General features: G+C 54.0%; 5 protein-coding genes across 5 annotated transcripts; 2 read left to right on the top strand and 3 right to left on the bottom strand.

Moving 5' to 3' along the window:
* Nucleotides 1-486: 486 nt before the first annotated feature.
* On the top strand, nt 487-3,453 carry BKA78DRAFT_129042 (ADC synthase). The gene is made up of 2 exons (XM_066882559.1): nt 487-552; nt 603-3,453. Exon 2 carries the CDS (start codon nt 802-804, stop codon nt 3,409-3,411), a length of 2,610 nt encoding a protein of 869 aa, XP_066743972.1. The 5' UTR covers nt 487-552; nt 603-801; the 3' UTR covers nt 3,412-3,453.
* Nucleotides 3,454-7,177: 3,724 nt separating this feature from the next.
* BKA78DRAFT_295275 (uncharacterized protein) lies at nt 7,178-8,557 on the bottom strand (the record flags this gene model as incomplete). Its single annotated transcript, XM_066886465.1, has 1 exon — nt 7,178-8,557. One exon carries the CDS (start codon nt 8,555-8,557, stop codon nt 7,178-7,180), a length of 1,380 nt encoding a protein of 459 aa, XP_066743973.1.
* An 809-nt stretch (nt 8,558-9,366) lies between these two features.
* Nucleotides 9,367-11,034, bottom strand: BKA78DRAFT_369634 (uncharacterized protein). Its single transcript, XM_066892659.1, has 2 exons — nt 9,807-11,034; nt 9,367-9,746 (listed from the first exon to the last, which is right to left on the bottom strand). Exons 1-2 carry the CDS (start codon nt 10,899-10,901, stop codon nt 9,477-9,479), a joined length of 1,365 nt encoding a protein of 454 aa, XP_066743974.1. The 5' UTR covers nt 10,902-11,034; the 3' UTR covers nt 9,367-9,476.
* Nucleotides 11,035-11,117: 83 nt separating this feature from the next.
* BKA78DRAFT_313371 (amino acid permease-domain-containing protein) lies at nt 11,118-13,207 on the bottom strand. Its single transcript, XM_066888374.1, has 2 exons — nt 12,090-13,207; nt 11,118-12,043 (listed from the first exon to the last, which is right to left on the bottom strand). The coding sequence occupies exons 1-2, from the start codon at nt 13,071-13,073 to the stop codon at nt 11,240-11,242; spliced, it is 1,788 nt and encodes a 595-aa protein (XP_066743975.1). The 5' UTR covers nt 13,074-13,207; the 3' UTR covers nt 11,118-11,239.
* A 155-nt stretch (nt 13,208-13,362) lies between these two features.
* On the top strand, nt 13,363-16,931 carry BKA78DRAFT_313374 (uncharacterized protein). The gene is made up of 2 exons (XM_066888375.1): nt 13,363-13,920; nt 13,978-16,931. The coding sequence occupies exons 1-2, from the start codon at nt 13,450-13,452 to the stop codon at nt 16,639-16,641; spliced, it is 3,135 nt and encodes a 1,044-aa protein (XP_066743976.1). The 5' UTR covers nt 13,363-13,449; the 3' UTR covers nt 16,642-16,931.
* The last annotated feature ends 3,624 nt before the right edge of the window (nt 16,932-20,555 follow it).

Raw genomic sequence — 20,555 nt, forward strand, 5'->3', positions numbered from 1 at the left:
CTTGGGACGGCTTTCTTACGGTGGGGGAAAGCGAATACTTTTGTTTGTGGACCACAGGACTTTTTCCCGTCCAAGTATTGCTCAATACGACATACGAGTACGAAGAAGCTTGGTAGTGAGACCGAGACGCTCGACATCCTGATGCAAGGAACGTGGTGGTCTTCGGGAGAAGGCGAAACTGGGCTGATGGCGAGAATAGTAATCACAAGTCGCTCGGAGCCATCGTGCGACCCGGCATCAAGTTCGGAAAACTGCCGCGCGTTGACTGTCAAACACTGATGCCGAAGGTCATTGTGAAAACTGCCGAGTGGGCTGTCAAAAGTCGCGATGGGAATCCGAGTTGTTGTGCGTACCTCACACGAAATGGGCTAGCGGATCGCCGGAAACGTTGGAGCCGAGAGATAAGCTTAAAGTTTAGCGGCTGCATCCATGAGGAAATTTCTTCCGCGCCCGAATTTGGCCGGCCCCGACTTCCTCTTTGTCCATCTGCCGTGCTCTCCATCCAACCCATCATGTTTGCTGTCGAGACGTAGAGTAGTGTGGTACAACTTGGTGAGACATCAACCTAGACTTCTTGACGGCTTCGCTGATGCGTCAAACAGCTTCAAACATCGCTTCCTTCGGTCCGTACGGACATGTGCCTTTTGACAAATGTTTGACGAGCTTGCATTTTCTTTGTAAATTTTCATCTATTATCCTTCTCCTGTTCGATATTTGTTCCACCATATCCCCATCTGTTTTTCTTTCTTGGCTCTCGGAAACTTTGCGTTCCATTTCTCCGATCTCCGACAGAGTCTCGACATGGCCAAAGACGACGCTTGTCATGCACCTCGGATTCTCTTTCTTGATGCCTATGACTCGTTTGCCAACAACATCGTCGCGCTCTTGCGTCAGGCCATCGGAGCTGACGTGACCACTATCCACATCGACGACCCGCGGTTTCTGGGGCAGGAACCATCAAAATTCTCCGATTTCCTCTCTGGGTATGACGCGGTCGTCGCGGGTCCAGGACCCGGCACTGTCACCAATTCAGGAGATGTAGGATTGATTTCGCGCCTGTGGACTCTGCCGTCGAGTGGACAAGAGCTGCCCGTCCTCGGCATCTGCCTCGGTTTCCAAAGTCTGGCACATGCCTACGGAGCATCCATCAGCAAGCTGCCCGAGCCACGCCATGGCATCATTACCAGAGTGCTTCATCAACAGAGCTCCATCTTTCAAGACGTGGGCGACGTCCACGCCACCCAGTATCACTCCCTCCGAGTCGACCTGCAGCATTTCAAACCGACGACCGAACTGTGGAAGCCGAGTCAAAAATGTCCGAAGCTACGGCCGGTAGCCTGGGATCTGGACAGCACCATGAACGGACCCGTCTTGATGGCCGTCGAGCATCTCGTCCATCCCTTTTGGGGAGTCCAGTATCACCCCGAGTCCATTTGCACCAATCCGGCCGGAGCGCAAATCATCCGAAACTGGTGGCAGCAGGCTACAAAGTGGCTGAATACCAGAACCAGGAAATCTGTCAACCCTCAGCCGCTGGCTAATGGAAACGGCCACAGCGATGCTCGTATCGACTCCTCTTTCCGTCCGGCTCAAACGGGTTTGACTGCGAATCCATGGGATGCTGTGCACGCGACTCTCCTGGAAAGGGGTTTGGTCAACACGCCTCAGTGCACCGTGCTCCACGAGCGCTTCACGGCTACCACGTGCGATGTCAAGAACATCAGCTCGCTGCTGGGGCTCCCAAGTGGCCAGACCATCATCCTGGAGTCCGGGTTGAATTCCAAAAAGGAGCCCATCAGGGCCGAGACCGGATCACACTCCGTTCTTTGCTGTCTGGATCCCGAAGGCAGGTCTCTCAGACTCGAATACTACGTCCAAAACCAGATTCTGCAGCTTTGGTGTGGGGATGAGCTGCTCTACAACCAGCCCATCGTTGACGTGTGGGCCTACCTCAAAGATCTTTCCGAGCGATGCCGCACTCACAATGGACCGGCGGAAGTACCTTTCTGGGGCGGACTCGCCGGTATTGTCAGCTATGAAGCCGGGCTGGAGACTATCAACGTCCACCCAAAAGTAATCGGCGCCAGAGGAGGGCGGAGGCCGGACATCCTGTTTGCGTTTGTCCTCAGGAGCATTGTGGTCAATCACGTCGAGCAAACCATTCACGTCCAGAGCATCGAGGGGGACGACAAGTGGGTGCACGATACGACTATTAAGTTGAAGAATGCTCTTGCGGCTCCAGTCCATTCGCCTTCTCAGGACCAATTCTCCAAGCTGGCCCCCAAATCCGCAACTTCGAACCCCCTGAATGGCCTCCACAACGGCACTACCCTCCACAACAAAGCCAATAAAACCCCGTCCTCTCCCTCTCCAGCCGCGACACTCGACAGTAAAACTTCTCGCAAAGCACTGACGGCTCTCCTCCACCGCGCCTCCATCACCACGCCGCCACGCCCCTCCTACACCTCGAAAGTCGCCACCTGCCACCACCACATCCGCGCCGGCAACTCCTACGAACTCTGCCTGACCGCACCGACCTCCGTGCAGCTCCCCCGTACCCAAGATTCCTCCCACTCCCTACCCTGGCAACTGTACACGCGCCTGCGCCGCCTCAACCCCGCGCCTTTTGGCGCCTACATCCGCCTCGCTGGCGCCACTGTCGTCAGTAGCAGCCCCGAGCGCTTCCTCAGCTGGACGCGCGGCGGCCGCTGCCAGTTCCGACCGATCAAAGGAACGGTCAAGAAGACGCGGCAGACGGCGTCGGGTCAGATTGAGACGGTAGATCGTGGAGAGGCGGAGCGCATCCTAGGATCCGCGAAAGAGCGCGCCGAGAACCTCATGATCGTCGACCTCGTCCGACACGACCTGCACGGCGTCGCGGGAGCGGGCAACGTGTGGGTGAGCAAGCTGATGGGCGTCGAAGAGTACGAGACCGTGTGGCAGCTTGTCAGCGTCGTTGAGGGACAGCTGGGGATGGATGGCGACGGCCAAAAAAAGAAGGATTGCGAAGCTGAAGGTGTCGCGCTCCTGCGCGCCTCGCTGCCGCCCGGCTCCATGACCGGCGCGCCCAAGAAGCGCAGCTGCGAGCTGCTGCAGGACCTCGAAGACATCGTGCCCCGCGGCGTCTACTCGGGTGTCATGGGCTACCTCGATGTCGGCGGCGGCGGCGACTTTGCCGTTGTGATTCGTACGGCGTTCCGCTGGGACGAACGACACCAAGGCCACGACGAGACGATTGGCAAGAGTGAAGACGGCGGCCAGACGTTCGAAACGTGGACTGTGGGTGCCGGCGGCGCCGTCACAGCACAAAGCGATCCCGATGCCGAATACGACGAGATGCGCGTCAAGCTGGACAGCATTATGCGCATGTTTGATCCAGCCGTGGTGGTCGACGACGATGACGAAGACTGAAACGGGAAGCCCAGACAGGTGCGAGTACGACTTCCAGTCCTGGCGTACCTTTCAATCCCCCCTCCCTTTCTTTTCATTGGTGTTCAGGAGTCTGGGCTTTTGTTTGAAATTTCTTCTATCAATCCTCGGCCAGACTTGGAATCACGGTATAGCGCTTGGCTTGCATGGAACGATTGAACAGAACGGGTGGCTAGCGTATTCAACACCGGGCATTTGTGATGGGAAGCGATGGCGTTATTTAGAGAAAAGAAAGGGCAGCGATGCTCATAGAAGTCGGGTCGGCTGGCCCGCATGGTGTTCTCAACGAACTGATAGACCATGGAGCGGACGAGGAAGATTTGAATGGTTGAATGAATTTCGTGTTCACGGCACAACGCCTCGACATGTCTACTCAGTGACTTTGACATGTCTACTCAGTGACTTGTGGGCGATGGAATCAATGAGTCCGTCTTTTCGTCGGGACTCGTTGCAATGTGATGACGTCCGACGCCATCGCAACTGTCGTTCGGGAAGTGCATCATCATGTGGTGTTGTAGGCGGAGGACGTCGGTAGTACGACAACTCCCGGAGCGCAGCAACATTCAGGGTAAGAAAACATCAGATAGCTCGGTGGCAGCGAAAGCGCACAGGAAACCCCGCGATCGCCTCGTCCTTGTGATGGATCGTTTTGTACTCTGTCCGTCTGAACACAAGCTCATATGTTCAAGTCCTCAATTAAACATGTCCGCCTAGAGCCCTATCAGATGAAGTTTGCAAAGACCCCGCCCAGCGAGGCGACAAAGATGTAGGTGAAAGATATGGAAGAGACGAGCCCGGTAACGTCCGGTCAAAAGCAGACATGGTAATTCCGCCTCTGACAGACTTTGTGCTTCCGAAAAAGCGCGGTGGTTTTGCGGCTACTAATGATAGAATTATGACAGCTGCAGAGCACCGCTTGAGTTATCGCGGTCGAGCAACGATCATGGTCATTAAGAAGTGGCGTCAATCATGGTCAGCAGAGGAGAGCTCCGACAAGATGCGATTGCGTTACTGAACAAAGGCGCCAGAGGTTCGTATTAGATTATTGAGCCAGTCCGCGGAGGGTCCGCGGAAGTGCTCCTTGGCGTCCTGTCCCTGGCGCACCCGCGTTAAGACCCATGTATTTGTGACCAGGAGCCCCTTCCCTGGTGTACGGATATCCCCTGCCCAATGAGGAGGTTGTGGTGTAAAGGGTAAAGCAGAGCTGTTCTCGATGCGATGACAAGCTTAGGCCACGCAGGTCAACAGCATCCTGGATGGGAAGAGCGATACGGGTCCATTTGTTGTGGATGTGTGGAAAATCGACCGATCGAGTGCTCTCAATGTACTCCAGCGAGCGCGAAGGTTATAAGTGTGGTAGTTAAGAACGCCAGCTAGCGGCAGAATGCGAGGTAATAGTGACTGCGCCGTTGTGTGGTATTTGATGATGGTGTAAAGAAAAACCTATGGATCCAGAGATTTTGCTGCGTAAGGGTCAGGCAGAGCGCCGATAGTAGTGTGTCTAGAGGCTGCTAACAAGAGAGAAGGTCGACAGATATAGCGTCGCCATGGCACTATAGCGAGCACGAGGAAGTAGGCTCAAGCTAATCGGCTTCTAGCGCCCCTTAAGATTCAAGGACGTGTCGTATTAGTGCCGTACAAATAGAGGTCAACGGTTAGTCCTCAAGGTATGTCCTATAAGCTATTCGAATGTTACCTATACATCTGATCAGTTTCAGAGTGGTAAGCAACCCCACCGATTGCTGAGTTGCGCAACTCAGTTGCGCAACTCCCACCCCACCCCACGCCACTGAGGCCTCAAATTCGGCAATCCCACGCCACCAGACCTGCCGGTGGGGTTGCCGAGTTGCCGAAGTTTAAAATATTATAAAATTTTGCTTGGTGTTGAGTTTTCGCGCACTCTAATTGGCTAGTTCTACCTTACTCCACTTACTTGCAGCTTTTGCACCACCTCCTTACATATATACTAATCTCTCTACGCGCTACTCGGCCCGAGTCAGTCTACTAATCGTTGGTGGGAGGTAGAGGGGGTGTCTAAAATAAAACTCAACACCAAGAAAATTACCTAATTAGGCAAGTGCTTTCAGCAATCCTACCCCACCCCACACCACTGGACCCCTGATTGCGCAATCCCACCGCCCTTGACGATTGCCCAAGGCCACCCCACCCCACCAAGGCCTCGGTGGGGTGGGGTGGGGTTGCTTACCACTCTGATCAGTTTAGGGGGTTTTTCTTTCTTGTTTTCGGTTATTTACTTGATCCACCCTATTTAATTATTTTTAGCCTGGATCCATAGGATGGTTCTAAATCCAACCTCTTAGCTCTTAATCCACCCCCCCCCCCCCCGACCCCTTTTTTTTTTCTCCTAATCCATACAAACATTTACTTGGGATATAGGTTAGGGTTAGATATAGGTTGGATTAGGGGCGCTAGGGTCTCTAGCCCGATCAATATGCCATTCTAGTAAGGGCTCTTAGAATCTCCTCTAGGTTAGTTTTTAGGGTTAGGCTTGGGTCAGGTGGATTTAGAACCATCCTATAGATTCAGGTTAAAGCCAACAAGGAAAGGTGGATTGAGAACGTCTCTTTTTTTTTTTTTTTTTTTCCTCTTTTTGCCTTCGCAGTAGATACCGGTTGAACTTTTTTTTCAGTAGGGATGACCTCCTAGAGCCCCCTTTCTAACAATCGCGCACGCGCTCTGCCTAATAAGATTGCGCTGAATGGCGGTAAAGGTACAGAAACAAACTGAGCCGATTACAATATGCCGACCCAAAATAAAGCCGCAATATCGAGGGATGATACAGTGTAAGCAACTAAACAGTCTAAAGGCTGTCGACGAGTTACAAGTCGACAAGCGTGGTTTCGCCGTAGGACTGCAGTGAGCGAGCTCAAGCTGACAGGCGTAAGTTGGCAGCCATGATTTAAGGACGTGGTCGAATTGTTGCGTTGCGGCGAGCGGTGTGTGTTGGCTCGAATGGAGTTCCAGAGTCCCATGTGTTCCTGGTGGTGTCTGTTCAGTACAACCTCAAAATATTTTTTTGCCTCCGCAGTAAATGCCTTTTCAAGTTTTTTGGCTGGAGATGTACACCCAGAGCTCCATTTTGTATATTTTTGACACACAACTCTGCCCGAAGAGTCGATGCTGGTACGGACGGTGCAAACGTATACAAACAAGCCTGTTCCACAAAAGTCGAGACGGGACGAGAATGGAAGTGTAAAAGGCGGCGATACCGGATTGCGAGCTGGAAGAAGGACGACACTCGGGAGAAAAGGCGTAAAACGGCGATGCGGTAGTGTATTGGAAATAGGTAGGTCTTGTCCATCCAAAGCCGCGACGCAGACACGAGACCGGATTTTCATCTGAATGCCGAAAACGATGCTAGCCGGCACTAGACCGCGTAAAGTCGACAAACAGGAATGATAAAGGAGATGTCCACCCAGAGCTCCTGATCGTGCTGTTCTGCTGCAGTGCCGCTGAAAAAACTGTCGAGGATGTCCACCCTGAGCCCCGAGACCGGATTTTCATCTGAATGCCGAAAACGGTGCTAGCCGGCACTGGACCGCGCAAATTCGACACCCAGGAATGATCAAAGGAAATGTCCACCCAGAGCTCCTGGTCGTGCTGCTTTGCTGCAGTGCCGCTGAAAAAACCGTTGAGGATATCCACCCAGAGCCTCGAGACCGGATTTTCATCTGAATGTCGGAAACGAATCTAGCCGGCACTAGATCGCACAAAGCCGACAGATAGGTTAAAAGACAGAGCGACACAAGCGGACGATGGCTTCCCATCCCCGGTAATTCCACCCACCGAGACGCTGGTCGCGCTCGGTGGCTTGGTCGTCTGGATCGGCGGCGGCGGCGACGGCGGCGGACAGCGAACTTGGAGAGCTACCAGAGGGCGATGGCGAGGGAGCGGGAGGAGAAGATTGAGGTGGAGGCGACGCCTGGCGAGAAGGCGAGTCCGGAGCAGCGGCGGGGACTTGGCTGGCGCTGCTGCTGGTGCTCAAGCTGCTGGGACCGGCAGCGAGAACAAGACTGGCGACGGCGGGACGGGCGACGAGGACGGGGCCCGTGGCGAGAGCGGGAGGGGCGGACCCAGCACGCTTCGGCAGCGGCATCGTCGAGAGGCGGATGCGCTTGGGGGACTGGTACTGGGACTCGTCCTCGTCGTTGTGATTGTCGTCTTCGTCGTCGCGGCGGCGCTTCTGGCTGGAAATCGCCCACGGGCGGGGCGATGGTGGTGAGAGGGAGGCGGACTGGGCAGGCGAGAGAGAACCAACAGCCGGGAGAATTGACGGGCGGCTGAAGGTCGACGCAGCGGAGACTGGCGACGAGGAAGACTTGGGCGGCGGCGAGAGACGTACCCGCTTGGGACTGGCGGGACGATCGGACAGGCTCTCACCACCATTGTCGTTGTCGTCTTGATCGCGGTGGCGCCTGGGCAACAAGGCTGGAGCAGGAACGTCATCAGAGGTAGGATTGGCAGAATCGGCCAACGAAGCAGAGGGCTTGACAAGCTGCTTCGCCGACTTCTTCATCTTCCTCGCCTTCTTCAGTTCCTGCTCCCACGACGCCGTGGTTGTGTACCACGACGTGTTTGTGTGCTTAAAGCCTTGCCCAGCAGCCCAAGTTCCGGGAACGTAGGCTGGGTGCCTGCGGTCGTAGCAATAATTGCGGCGGCTCTCGCGGCTTGGGAGACTCAGACAGCGGATGGTACCGTCGTTGGCTTCGCACTGGGGCGCGAAGCGGAGACGCGAGGGACGAGGCGAGCTCCGATTTTCACTGACGGGGTTCCGCTTCTGGTCGAGATCCCAAACCGTGTTGGCACGCCGGGCCAGGGCTTTCCACCACGCCTCCTTCCGCTTCTCGTACTCGAAATTGTACAAGTGGTCCGGATCCTTCCACCCCAGCGCCTTTCCACGGAGGAAATACTCTTTCGCACTCTCTGCGGCCGCCTCTTGCCTCTTGAGGGTGGCTTCCAGCTCCTCCAGGGGGTGGCCGCTCTCGCTGGTGCGATGTGGTGGAGGACTGGGACCATCGGAGACTGCAGAGACGCCGGAGACTTTCTGGTCCGCAGGGGGGTCGGCTGCGGCAGGGAGAGAGGAAGAGTACTCGTCGGGAGTGTGCATGGTCTAATGAATTGTCAGAAACCTTGAGGGTGAGCGGGTAGACATTGCGAGCTCCCAGTGCGAGCGGTCGCGATGGGAGAGCTCAAGGGCAGAGGAACCAGTGCCAATGTCACCAGAGCGACGCGCTGGTGTTGAAGGAGACGGGGCGCGACTTACGGCGAACAAACAGGAGATTGGCGGTCGAAAACACCGAATGAGAGCTTGGGAAGCTGGCGGCGCAAATGGGCTGGTCGTGAGCTTGCGAAAGTTCAAGATCTTGCGTTGCGGTTCGGTGTTGTGGTTTTGAAGGTTAGGCGTGGGCGCGAGGCAGGAAATAAGTAGGCAGCAGGGCGGGCGTCTGGGCGCTTTCCGTGGGCGCGCAGTTAGAAGTGAAATGAAGTAAATATATCCGTGCTTTGGTGTTGATCCATGGATAGCTCCTGACGCGCCCACCTCGCGCCTCCCCAACACACGCTAGCCCTCTTCCAATTAAATTTCAGAAAGCAACTTTATATATGTGATAAAGTCTGGAAAATCATGGAACACAAAAAGATTTACGGTTGAAAATATACGGCTTGTAGCGGAGGTCGCTTAGCAACCCCCGGCTTAGAACACTTTCAAAAAGAGAAAGACCTATCAATGTACCACCTTTTGAAAACTTTTGAGGAGCATGTATTGACGATCGAGTACAGAAACAGACTAAAAAAAAGTAGAATGGCATTGCGGTGGTATTAACAGGGGATCTTCTCACAGTGGACACCCGACCTATGGTGGATTGACACCGGAATACGGCCAATTTGGAACAACGATTAGACTGTTAGACATCGGATTAAACTTTACTTACGTACCACACTGAATTGTAGACTTGCTGACATGATTGTCTGTCCAGTCTGATATCTACCAAAGCTTGCCATAGTCCACCCGCCCAAACCCAGCAGCATCACCTCGCAGTCCTACGTACGACCGGTGTATGCACAGGGTTATCATCACCATTGAAGTGATTGGCCTGCTGTACAAAAGGGCTTTTTGTCTCCGACAGATTCGGCGTGCCGAAGCTCCCCTTGACATTGCCTGGCGTCGGTTCCGCGCCGGGCGATTGCGGATAAGAGGAGGGGAGTGGATCGTTGCAAAAGATGGCAAGGAGCTTGTCGACAACATCTCGGAGCTCGTCTACATACTGCCCAAGCAGTCGTGTCGACATGTGTTTGCGCTTCAGAATCATCGTCAGCCTGGCAAGAACGATCATGCCAAGAAATCAGTAGACACGTACCATTGCAAATACCGCCCCTCTGTACGTTTGATGGTAGACCAACTTGTACTCCTCGTCCCTAGCCGCGTCTTCCAGCGTTACGTCCTCGTCATGCTGTCCTGCCTGTGAGTCGGTGCCGGGCGCGACAGAGGCCCGTCGGGCGTGCGCCTTATTGCCTCGCTTGCGCTGGTGTAGGCCGTACATGCGCATGCCAGCCATGACGAGCCGCGATATTGTATCTTTATTTCGGGACTCGATCGTCGGTTCGCTGTCTAGGTCCGCCACGCTCGCGACACGTGATAGCGAGGAGCGTTTCGCGTGGCTGTCAAGACCCTCTCTTCGACTGGCTGGTCGAATCTCGAGATTCACACTGGGGGAGCGCGATAGTGACCGACTGGTCTTGGTGGCTGGCTGGCTGAAGCTAGTATTCGGAGAGTCGCGGCGGCCCTTTGCATCGAGAGGCGGCTCTGTAAGATTCGAGGAGGTGGAGCGCTTGAGCTGCGGGATTGGCTCGTTGGCACGAGAGGCAGCAGCTGCCACGCTCTGGCCCCCCTTGCGTCTTGCACGTTTACGTCGCTCTTCGGCTTCATCAAAGATGTTGGAGACGCTCTCGCGTTTTCGCGCCTCGAGACTACTCGTTGTGGCTGATTGGGGCAGAAACTGCGCAACCTCTTCTTGCTCTTGAAATACTGGACTCGCGTTCGGTGACAAAGGGGGCGAAGATTGCGCGGGAGCTGGATGGAGGAGGTCTGATGATAATGGCACGGCCAGTAGCCTGATCGTCGGTGTTTGGGGAGCGTTTGACGAAAATGAGCTGGCAAGACCTTTGGGTTCAGCACTGGCAAAGAATAGTATCTCAGTCAACTTTGGACCAGAGCCTGCTTTGGTTCCATCATGCGCTTTCGCAAGTATTCCGACCGGCGACTGGTTCTGAAAGTCCTGCCACCATTGCGCCTCCGCGTCATCGGTGTAGAAATGGTCGAGCAGTAGGGTATTGAACCAGACTTGCGTTGCTTGTCGCTCTGAGTAGACCTCCATGGGCGATTCAATGGCCATATAGAGCGGTATTCTAGTCATGTCCACGGTTGCGAGGAACTGGATCGGCGTACGCGACATGGAGAAGGCGACGGGGTTTTCGGACACGAGTTCGACATCTTGACTCTCTCAGGAAGTGTGGCATATGGTTGGCGAAGGTTTGGAGACCTACTTTCGATGCGGCCTCCACCGGGGAGCTCGATATCACCCGCCCAGACGTCCATGGCAGCGGTTGGGGTTGGGTTGTGTTGTCGTTGCGCCTGGCGGGAGACGCGTTTGCGACGCGTTGGTCGTTCCGGTGACATCATTTTTCCGGCAGTCCAAAAAGGGAAACCCGGCACGGACTATATCCATCCCCATTGGAGAGCGTCAGAATAAATGTCTGCTTCCAATTGAACATAGTCTATCTTTTTCAAAGGCTATGATTTACTCCATTGCTTCCAAAACTTCCATCCGCTTTTTTCACCGCGCTCGCCATGGCGCCCGATTCTCCACCAGTACAGAGGAACCCCTGCTAGAATAAACGCCAACACCAGCAATGTCTGGAAAGGCTCTGCTATCACAGCACGGCTGACCAAAAACAAGCTGACACAACAAAATATTATCGGCGTGGTGATCCACGTCTTGTAAGGGCGCTCCAAATCAGGCTCCTTAACCCGAAGCACAATCAAACCGAGGACCGTGAAAAAGTAAAAGGTATACCCTGCGACGCCATAGAAAGTCACCAGCGTTGAAAACTCCCCAATAAGAATGTATACGGCCGTGAGAGCCCCGTTGAGGACCATTGCGTTGATGGGTGTCATGAAGAATCCTGCGTCGTCTGAAATCATTTCCACGAAACGATTGCTGGACCGGCTGGCTCGCGAGTTTAGGCGCACTGCGGAGCGGTTTCGCACTCCAATCTTGCCAAAGATCTCCGGTAGGTAGCCCTCTTTCCCGGCGGCGTAGACCAGTCGTCCGCTCGTGAAGGTGGTCGCGTTGAGTGCACCGAAGCAACTCCCTCCGACGGCCAGGGCGAGGATGAGCGAACCGATTGGGCCCAAGACCTGTGATCCAAATGCGACGGCCACGGTATTGCTTGATGCAATGGTCGACAAAGGTAGAACGAGAAAGTATGCGATGTTTGCGAGGATGTAGGCGAGGATTACGAGCGGAAGGGAAGTGTGGATGACTCTGGGCAGGTCACGGGCAGGGTTGATGAATTCTCCCGTAACATAGTTGACCTGGGACTATTAGCGTGCGCGAAGATGACCAGAGAGGAGGCATTACATTGTCCCAACCGTCAAACGCCCAGAGCCCCGCGTAAAGCGCTACAGCGAGGTTGGAAATGTTCGTGTTCGTGCCCTCGAACCAACCCTTGTCTTCCCAGTCCCCGCTAGCAGGTCCCTTCCAAGACCATCCGGTGGCTGCGACAACGATTCCAGCAATCGTGATCCCAAGCAAGGCGATGAATTTGAGAAACATGAAGACATCGGCGCTTCTCGTACCCAGCTTCGTAGAGACACAATTGAGCAGTGTAACGAGTATGAGTCCCCCAAGCGCCACGCCCTTGTTTAACCAGATGCTGATTTCTGCGGCGTCCGGGCCAATGACGGCGCGCACGCAGTACTCCCCAAGGATGATGGCGATGATTGCTGCAGATCCAGGCTTCAAGACGCATACAGCGCTCCACGTAAACAGGAAGCCAGACCATTCTCCGAATATCTTGGCTAGGTAGACCTGCGCGCCGCCATTCAGAGGAATCGCTCCGCCTAGCTCAGCGTAGCTCGCAGCACCAGTCCATGCGAGGAGACCCGCGACCAGCCATATTATGAGCGACGCCCCGGGTGATCCGGCATTGATGTTGACTTGACTCGGGGAAGAAAAGATTCCGGATCCAATTATGAGACCGACGACCAGCGAAACACCGTTGAGGAACGTCAGCGACTTGAGCTTTTCCAACGAGCCACCGTTCAACGTAGACGTTGGCTCAAAATGTGCAGCAGTGGGAGCTCCCAGCGCAGTGTATCCGGCGGCCGTAGTAGATAAAGGGAATAGGTTCGCGGAGAAGTCGAAGGTGGAGCCAGCGGAGAAGGAGCGCGCGCGAGCGGGGTTCTGATCGGACAGTGGATCTTCATCTTCAAGTGACAATCGCCTCGAGGAAGGAGGACCAGGCGACGACGACTCCGAATCTCGTCGCGAGTCCTGGTCGGATGACGCAAGGGAGGCTAGCTCGAGAGAGTCGCGGAGAGGCTGGCTGGCGTAGCGAGACATGGCGGTGGTGCCGTAGAGGTGAGCGAAGCGGCGAGAGGAACGGGACGGGCACTATCTGAAGAGCAGACTGGGGCGAGCCATAGTCGTGCGCATCTAGTGTGCTTCGGGATGGAGTGGAGAGGAACAAGATTGGCTTTGGTTTGGCGCAGGGGATAAAGACCGGTCGTCTCCAATTCCGGTAGACGCGCTGTCTCGGCCCGTGGGCACCGTGCCAAGATGCGACCGGCCCGACGTCGGGAGCCTCATCACGGCCCGCTCGGGAGTCGGGACCGGGGAAGCCAAAAACACCAGACGGTCGCTCGAGCACATCCGCTCCAACGCGCCAACGCTCGCTCTTTGACCACGCCCCAATGCTTGCGCCCGGCCACTCAATCCCATGACCGCCCTAAGCGTCCTTGCCGCACGCTCGTCATGGGCTCGCCGACCTCTCCTACGAGTGCGCCTCCCGCAACTTAGGCGCGTTGCCTCGACCGAAGCGGACAACGATCAAGACAGGCTTCATTTTCCAAGCATTGACCAGAAATGGCGGCACAAATGGCAAAGAATGGGGGAGGAGCAGGGCCCTGTAGCTGCTCAGAAAAAGTACATTCTGTCCATGTTTCCGTACCCGTCTGGAGCGCTGCATATGGGTCACGTCCGGGTCTACACCATCTCTGACGTTCTCGCGCGATTCTGGAGACTCCGTGGATACCATGCGATACATCCAATGGGCTGGGATGCTTTTGGTTTGCCGGCTGAGAATGCCGCCATTGAACGAGGCATCGATCCGGCAGAGTGGACCGTGTCCAACATTGAGAAGATGAAGGGACAACTGCAGGCTATGAATGGCCATTGGGACTGGGACCGAGTACGTCCTTACAGCGATCCAACCTGTATGTAGCTAATCGATGTCTCTTCAATGTAGGAGCTCATGACCTGTGACCCCTCGTACTACAAGCACACTCAGCGTTTGTTCCTTTATCTACACTCCCGTGGACTTGCCTACCAGGAAGAAGCCCAGGTCAATTGGGACCCTGTCGACGGCACCGTTCTTGCGAATGAACAAGTCGACTCCAACGGCTGCTCATGGCGTTCTGGCGCAAAAGTAGAGAGAAGGCTCATGAAGCAGTGGTTTTTGCGCATCACCGCATTCAAAGAAGCCCTCCTCAAAGACATCGACTCGGTCCTTGCAAAAGATGGAAGATGGCCAGAGCGCGTTCTGACCATGCAAAAGAATTGGCTTGGGAGATCGACAGGCCAAAGGCTCCAATTCCAGATGCAGACAATTGATGGCGAACACCTCCCCCCGGCCGAAATATTCACCACTCGCATTGATACTCTGTTTGGAGTCCAATATGTTGCCCTCTCTCTTGAACACCCGATAGTCAAGGAAATGGCCCAAGGCTTTCCGGAGCTACAAAAATTCATCGACGACGCCCCCTATTATCCTCCCGATTCCAAGGCCGGATTCCTGCTGCCCGGTGTCCACGCAATCAACCCCGCATCTTCTCTCGATAATCCTTCGCAACATGTTCAGAAGCCCTTGCCTGTATTTGTGGCGCCATATGTTCTGAGCGGCTATGGATCGGGCGCGGTCATGGGTGTGCCAGGCCATGATGCCCGGGATTTTGCGTTCTGGAAGGAAAACCAAGGAAACACACCAATCTTGAAAGTAGTCGAGAACGAGAACGCCAAGCCTGTGAAGGCAATGGCTCGTGATATGAAGCCAGCAGAGAAAGGAGACAAGCCTTTTTATCTCAAAGGAAGACTAAGCGGAGCTTGCGGTCCTGTGAGTGGGCTCAAGTCGGACGAAGCAATCTCTGAGCTCGTCAAGTTGCTGCGCGCCAGTGGTCAAGAGGTTGAAATCAAGGAGAATTGGCGGCTTCGCGATTGGCTGATCAGTCGACAACGATATTGGGGAGCTCCCATACCAATCGTCCACTGTGACTCCTGTGGGCCTGTCCCAGTCAAGGAGTCTGATCTTCCTGTCCAGCTTCCAAAGCTTGTGGGGAGCCAGCTTGGAAAAGGTGGCAACCCCCTGGCCGATGAGAAAATGTCCGACTGGGTCAACACGGAGTGTCCAAAATGCAGCAAACCGGCGAAGCGTGAAACGGATACTATGGATACGTTCATAGATTCGTCGTGGTACTTTTTGCGCTTCGCAGACCCTCATAACGACAAAGAGCTCGTCGGTCGCAAAGAAGCAGATGATTTTTTGCCCATAGACGTCTACATCGGCGGAGTTGAGCATGCCATCTTGCATCTTCTCTATGCTCGCTTCATATCCAAGTTTCTGGCCAGCACTGAAAAATGGGGCGGTGGCGGGAGCGAGTTCAGGGGCGAGCCTTTCAAAAAGCTGATAACGCAAGGCATGGTACATGGCATAACTTACAAGGACCCTGACTCTGGACGTTTTCTAAAGCCCGACGAGTTGTTCGAAAAATCGGACGCTGTCCACATCAAAGAGACTGGCAAGCTGGCCGCTGTTTCGTACGAGAAAATGTCAAAGAGCAAGTACAATGGCGTCGACCCCGTCGACTGCATTTCGAAATGGGGCGCTGATACTACTCGCGCCCACATCTTGTTCCAAGCTCCTGTCACGGAAGTTTTGAAATGGGACGAGAAGAAGATTGTTGGCATTCAGCGATGGTTCAGGCGCGTTTGGAAGTTGACAAGAGCTGCATCTGACTTGCCTCTTTACCTGCAGTCTAATTCCAAACCGCCTCGGTTTTTGGAAGAGACTCAACCGCGACCACCGCAAGGCAAGCCTGAATTAGGGAAATCAAAAGCCGCCGATGAAGTGTTGCTCGACACGCAAAAGACCATCAGGAAGGTCACCAACTCGCTCGAGTCGACAATCTCCCTCAACACCGTCATTTCGGACCTGACCAAGCTTACGAACACCCTGCTAGAGAGCATCCCCGCAGACGGCGAAGTCAGCATCGACACGTCTGGCAACCCCGTCCTCCGCGGCAAGGACGGCAAAAACCTCCTAGAATCGGAGTTTCCGCAACGCTTCTTCCAAGCAGTGCAGTCCCTCCTCATCATGCTCGCGCCCATTGCGCCGGCCTTTGCCGAAGAATGCTACGAGCTGCTGGTCAAGTCGCCAGCCTACCGCGTCTTCACCAAGGCGGGTCGGGAGCAAGCCATCCAAGACCTGCCGCCGCCGCAGTCCATCTTCACCGAGTCCTTCCCCAGCTACAGCGACGAGCTCATCGACGCCCTGTCGTCGCAGGATATGCCGGTCGCCATCAAGATCGACGGCCAGATTCGCCTACAGACGTTCGTGCCCGCGCCCGATATGGCGCTCATGGCTGTCAAGACGAAGGAGCAGAAGGAAGCTCTCAAGCAGTACCTCATTGAGCAGGTGACCAAGACGACACATGGAAAGCGTCTTTTTGGCCCGGGCAAGTTGTATGACCTGACCAACAAGGCTATCGTCCCGAATGTCACTTTGGTGGAGGGTGCGGGGCTCAAGGGCCAGGTGCTCTCGATCAAGCGGTGGAAGAATCGCAAGGAGCAAGCCGAGTGGTTCCATGGTGTGCATGTTCAGGAGCCGCAAAAGGAAGAGAAGAAGTGGAAGAAGTAGACATGGGCTCAGGGGCTCAGGGGCTGTAGACAGGCTGGTGGCTCGTTGGTCGCTCTATCACTGGTCACATCTTCATGCTAATGGGCGAAGGCTTCCAAAGGCGCGCAATTGATGCATCCGGCTGTACAAACATTTCCAGGGGCTCTTTTGACGTGGCATGGGATCAAGGAGACGCAGAGGCAGTTGGCGAAAACCAACGAACGGGTCTGGGGTGGGCTCTTGGCCTCAGTGTGTCCATGTAGACCTGCGCCACAGGCAGATTTGTCACGAATAGATTTCATCTCCTCTCCGACGTTACTCTGCTGCTGATTAATGTGTCCTCCAGTTGAAAACGGTCGACCTTATCCTGCATCGCCCGATGGTACGACGGGACTCGGTGTCTGGCCATCTGGGCAGCAAGCGCCATCTCCATAGAAGCTTTTCCTCGCGGCATCCAGCACAGCTCAAGATTTGTCTCTCATGATTTGAAATTCTCACTGATGCGGGCTCGTCTACCATTGCTGTTTTTGACACGGATGATGAGCATTCGCTCGCGGGCTGCGGCATAGTCCGAGATGTAGCTCGAACGATCCGAAGTCCTGGGAGAGACGGAGTCATCTACCCGTTCTACCTGTTCATATGCGCACTGGAAGCTTTCCCTAGCGGCATGCAGGACGGTCCAGGGTTTGGTTTCCATGAGAAGAGGTCCTGGCTAGTGCGAGCGCGTCTGCTGATTTTTTCTTGGAAACAAATGGGAAGTTTCCTCCGCGGCATCCAGAACAGCCCAAGGTTTGTATCTCATGATTCGAAGTCCTGGTTGATGCGGTCTCGTCTACCATTTCTGTTTTTAACATAGATAGGGAGCTTTACTCACGGCTGGCAGGACATATCAAGGTTCGGTGCGAACAAGCCAACGTCATGATGCACACGGGCGCAGCCAACATCTCTTTTTGATACCCAGAGGGAGCTATTCACAGTTTGCAGGACTATCTAAGTTTCGGTTCAAACAAGCCAACGTCCTGATTAACACGGGAGCAGCCAATGCCTCTTCTCTATTCACAGCGGGAGCTATTACTCCGGTTTCCATCTTCACCGTCGCCTGCCAAGCTTGGATCGCCGTTGTTGCTCAACAACCTGAGCCTATTTCCCGCGCGGTAGGGGGACTCAGCCAATCAAGTGGTATAGATCGAAAAATATCCTTCCGTCCCGTGACTATGTGGAATTGACATGGGACTACCTCAACACCAGCCTGAGGCAGATGCGGGAGATTCAGCCAGCCTCTGCAAAACCAGCTGCTCGATTGGCTAACTTGCCCCTGGCCGCAAAAGAAACGAGCTCAACAAGTTCGACGACGATGACTGAGACAGCACTGAATGTGGGCACGGCTGTACGTGTGGCTTGCAAGACAGCCCAAGGTTCGTCTCGAACACACCAACTTCCAGGCTGAGGCGGGAGCCTTCATGATTGCTGTTTCGGTCACGGACTGAGGGGTGTTGGAGTCTCCGGTTCGGAGTGCAAAGCTAGTAGCAACGCGGCAGGATAAAGATTGGTCCCATTTCCTTGCTCCTTTGACTACCTTTGGTGAATCAACTACCATCGCGACAATTTGCGGCATATCGGATTTGTTCTGTCCAGCCCTTGACAATACGAGGATGCAAGAATAGGGGTGTTTTGACATCCCTAGCTGCAACTTACAAAATCTTTGTCTTCATCTAGGTACCCTGTTCTTGTTGCATTCCGGCACATGCATTTCACTAGAAAGAAGAGGGAGAAAGTTGCAAGTATGCCGACCCACAGGAAAGATGCCAATACAAGATAATGCGCCTGTACCCATCATTGGACTTCATTTTGACTCCTCTAGGACAATGTACTACTAACTCCGCCGCTATGTAGAGTTTGAAAAGTTCCAGGCAGTGCACCTCTGAGTCGCTTGCAGAATAGCTAATCGTCGTCAACAGGGGTCAGCGACCTTCAGGGGTCCTCTCGGACCAATAGGAGCACGGACCTTAGCGAACCAGGCGTCGAAACCGCAACCGCGCTCTATTTCTTCAGCATGACTGCACTACTTACGCGTCAACCTGCATAAACAACAGGTGCACAACATAATTCAGTGTCTTCTAACTACTTTAGCAGTGCATTTGATGCAATGGAAGTGCTGAAAATGACCACAAAATCTAAAAATATGACAATTCACGGCCTCGCGGCTTGCCGCAGATGTGGCGTTTTGATATTATATTAGCCTACATTTGGGTTCCTCTTGCTCCATGTACCATTTACTCTAATAGGGATTACTCTCAGATCTTGCCAGGCCCGTTTGGTGTTGATATTGGCATGCCAAGGCCAAGACATAAGGCTCGGGTTACACCGGGCATCCACTACCGCTGGAATCCAGATGAACATTCGTCCAAGCTTTCTTTTAAGTCCTTGTTATGCCTGTGCATTGTTCAATTTTTTTGATTTGGTCGTGGGGGTGGTCTGCGGCGTAAGCTTGACCCCTGACCCTCGGATCCGACACCTTCCCTACATCGCGGGATTGTCGCCTCTTGCCCACCCGTCACGGACGTGATAAACATAGCAGTAACATTTTGCACATGATCCTTGATTACAACGATGCGCTCAGGAACTCTTTTGCGCACTTGAGATCGAACCGAGGGTTTACGGCAATTGCATGCCCTCGCTTGGTGATGACAGCTTTGCATGCGTCAAAAACAACGCGATTCAATGAGTGAGCAATCGCTGTAAGTGCTCTGATAGTTGACGTTGTTGTTGAGACAATTGGTTGAATCTAGATTTATCGTCAATGTGGTCATGAGGCGGCTAGGAGCAACGATATGGACTGTAGATAAATTGGTGCAAGAATCCAATTCAACATCCCCGGTTAGCTGGAAGACGGGCTGACAGGGATCAATTGTCCCGGTGGATGGTCATTGCGTCGTCATCTTCGCGCTGTTGATGTCGTGCTGTCAATTCCGCGCTGGTTGTCATCACATTTGATTGTCGTCGCTGCATTAGGAGTGCCTCCCTAGTGCGCACAACCCACGTGCAAGCTTCCCTTTTCTAACCAAATCCAAACTTGATCGGTTCTTTTTGGGGTTAAGCGCATGCCACCTTCTGGTTTCGGGTGGTGCCTCTCCCTACCTACCTCCCCCTCGGTGCCTTTTTGCAGCGCCTAATTCCCTGTCTACTTCCGGAAGGTTCGATGGCACGCCGCAGCAATAGCCCTACACTTCGCTCCAGGATCTTGCACCGTAGCTATCTTACCTTCCTCCAGCTTACCAGGGGATCAATTGAGCGACAACATCAAGCATAAACAGGAAGTCAACTTAAAATAAATAGATTGCGCCCATGCATCATCATACTTCCATCTTGAGCGGCCATCATCGAGGACGTCATTTTCGTGGTTGCTCAATTGCGGAGATAGCGTTGTCCATAAGCAAGCCACATAGGCGGGGGGTAACCAGCACGACGAGAAGAGAAGTTGAAGACAGGCATTAGCGCATAGCTTCCAATTTGGTCGCCACCGCCAGCTCTTCCTAATTCAAAGCCTCTGAGAACGACGTTTGCTACTACCTATTGTAAGTCAAAGAGAAAACAGGGAAGCAAGCGTTCAAAGGATGGAAAGAAACAACTTAAACACGCGACTTGGAATTTTTTCGGAACGCATCTTGGCGATAGTGCGAAATCTGCCGCCCGTCATCACCATAGGGTTACTGCTCTACCTGGACAACACTCCTCTGTTCAATTCTACTCGCCTGTACTTTTGGCCTATTCTTGACCTGCTCCTGTGCTTCCAAGCTTTTTGCAAGAAGATCCAAGTCGAGACTGAGCTTTCTTCTTTGCTCCTGATTTCTTCTTTGCTTCCGCTTTCTTCTTTGCTTCCGCTTTCTTCTTTGCTGCTGCAACGTCAGGCCAGCGACAACATTTCCCAGTCTTAG

Source organism: Phyllosticta capitalensis (assembly GCF_038381095.1).
Source record: "Phyllosticta capitalensis strain CBS 128856 chromosome Unknown BKA78scaffold_5, whole genome shotgun sequence".
NCBI classification, from domain to species: domain Eukaryota; kingdom Fungi; phylum Ascomycota; class Dothideomycetes; order Botryosphaeriales; family Phyllostictaceae; genus Phyllosticta; species Phyllosticta capitalensis.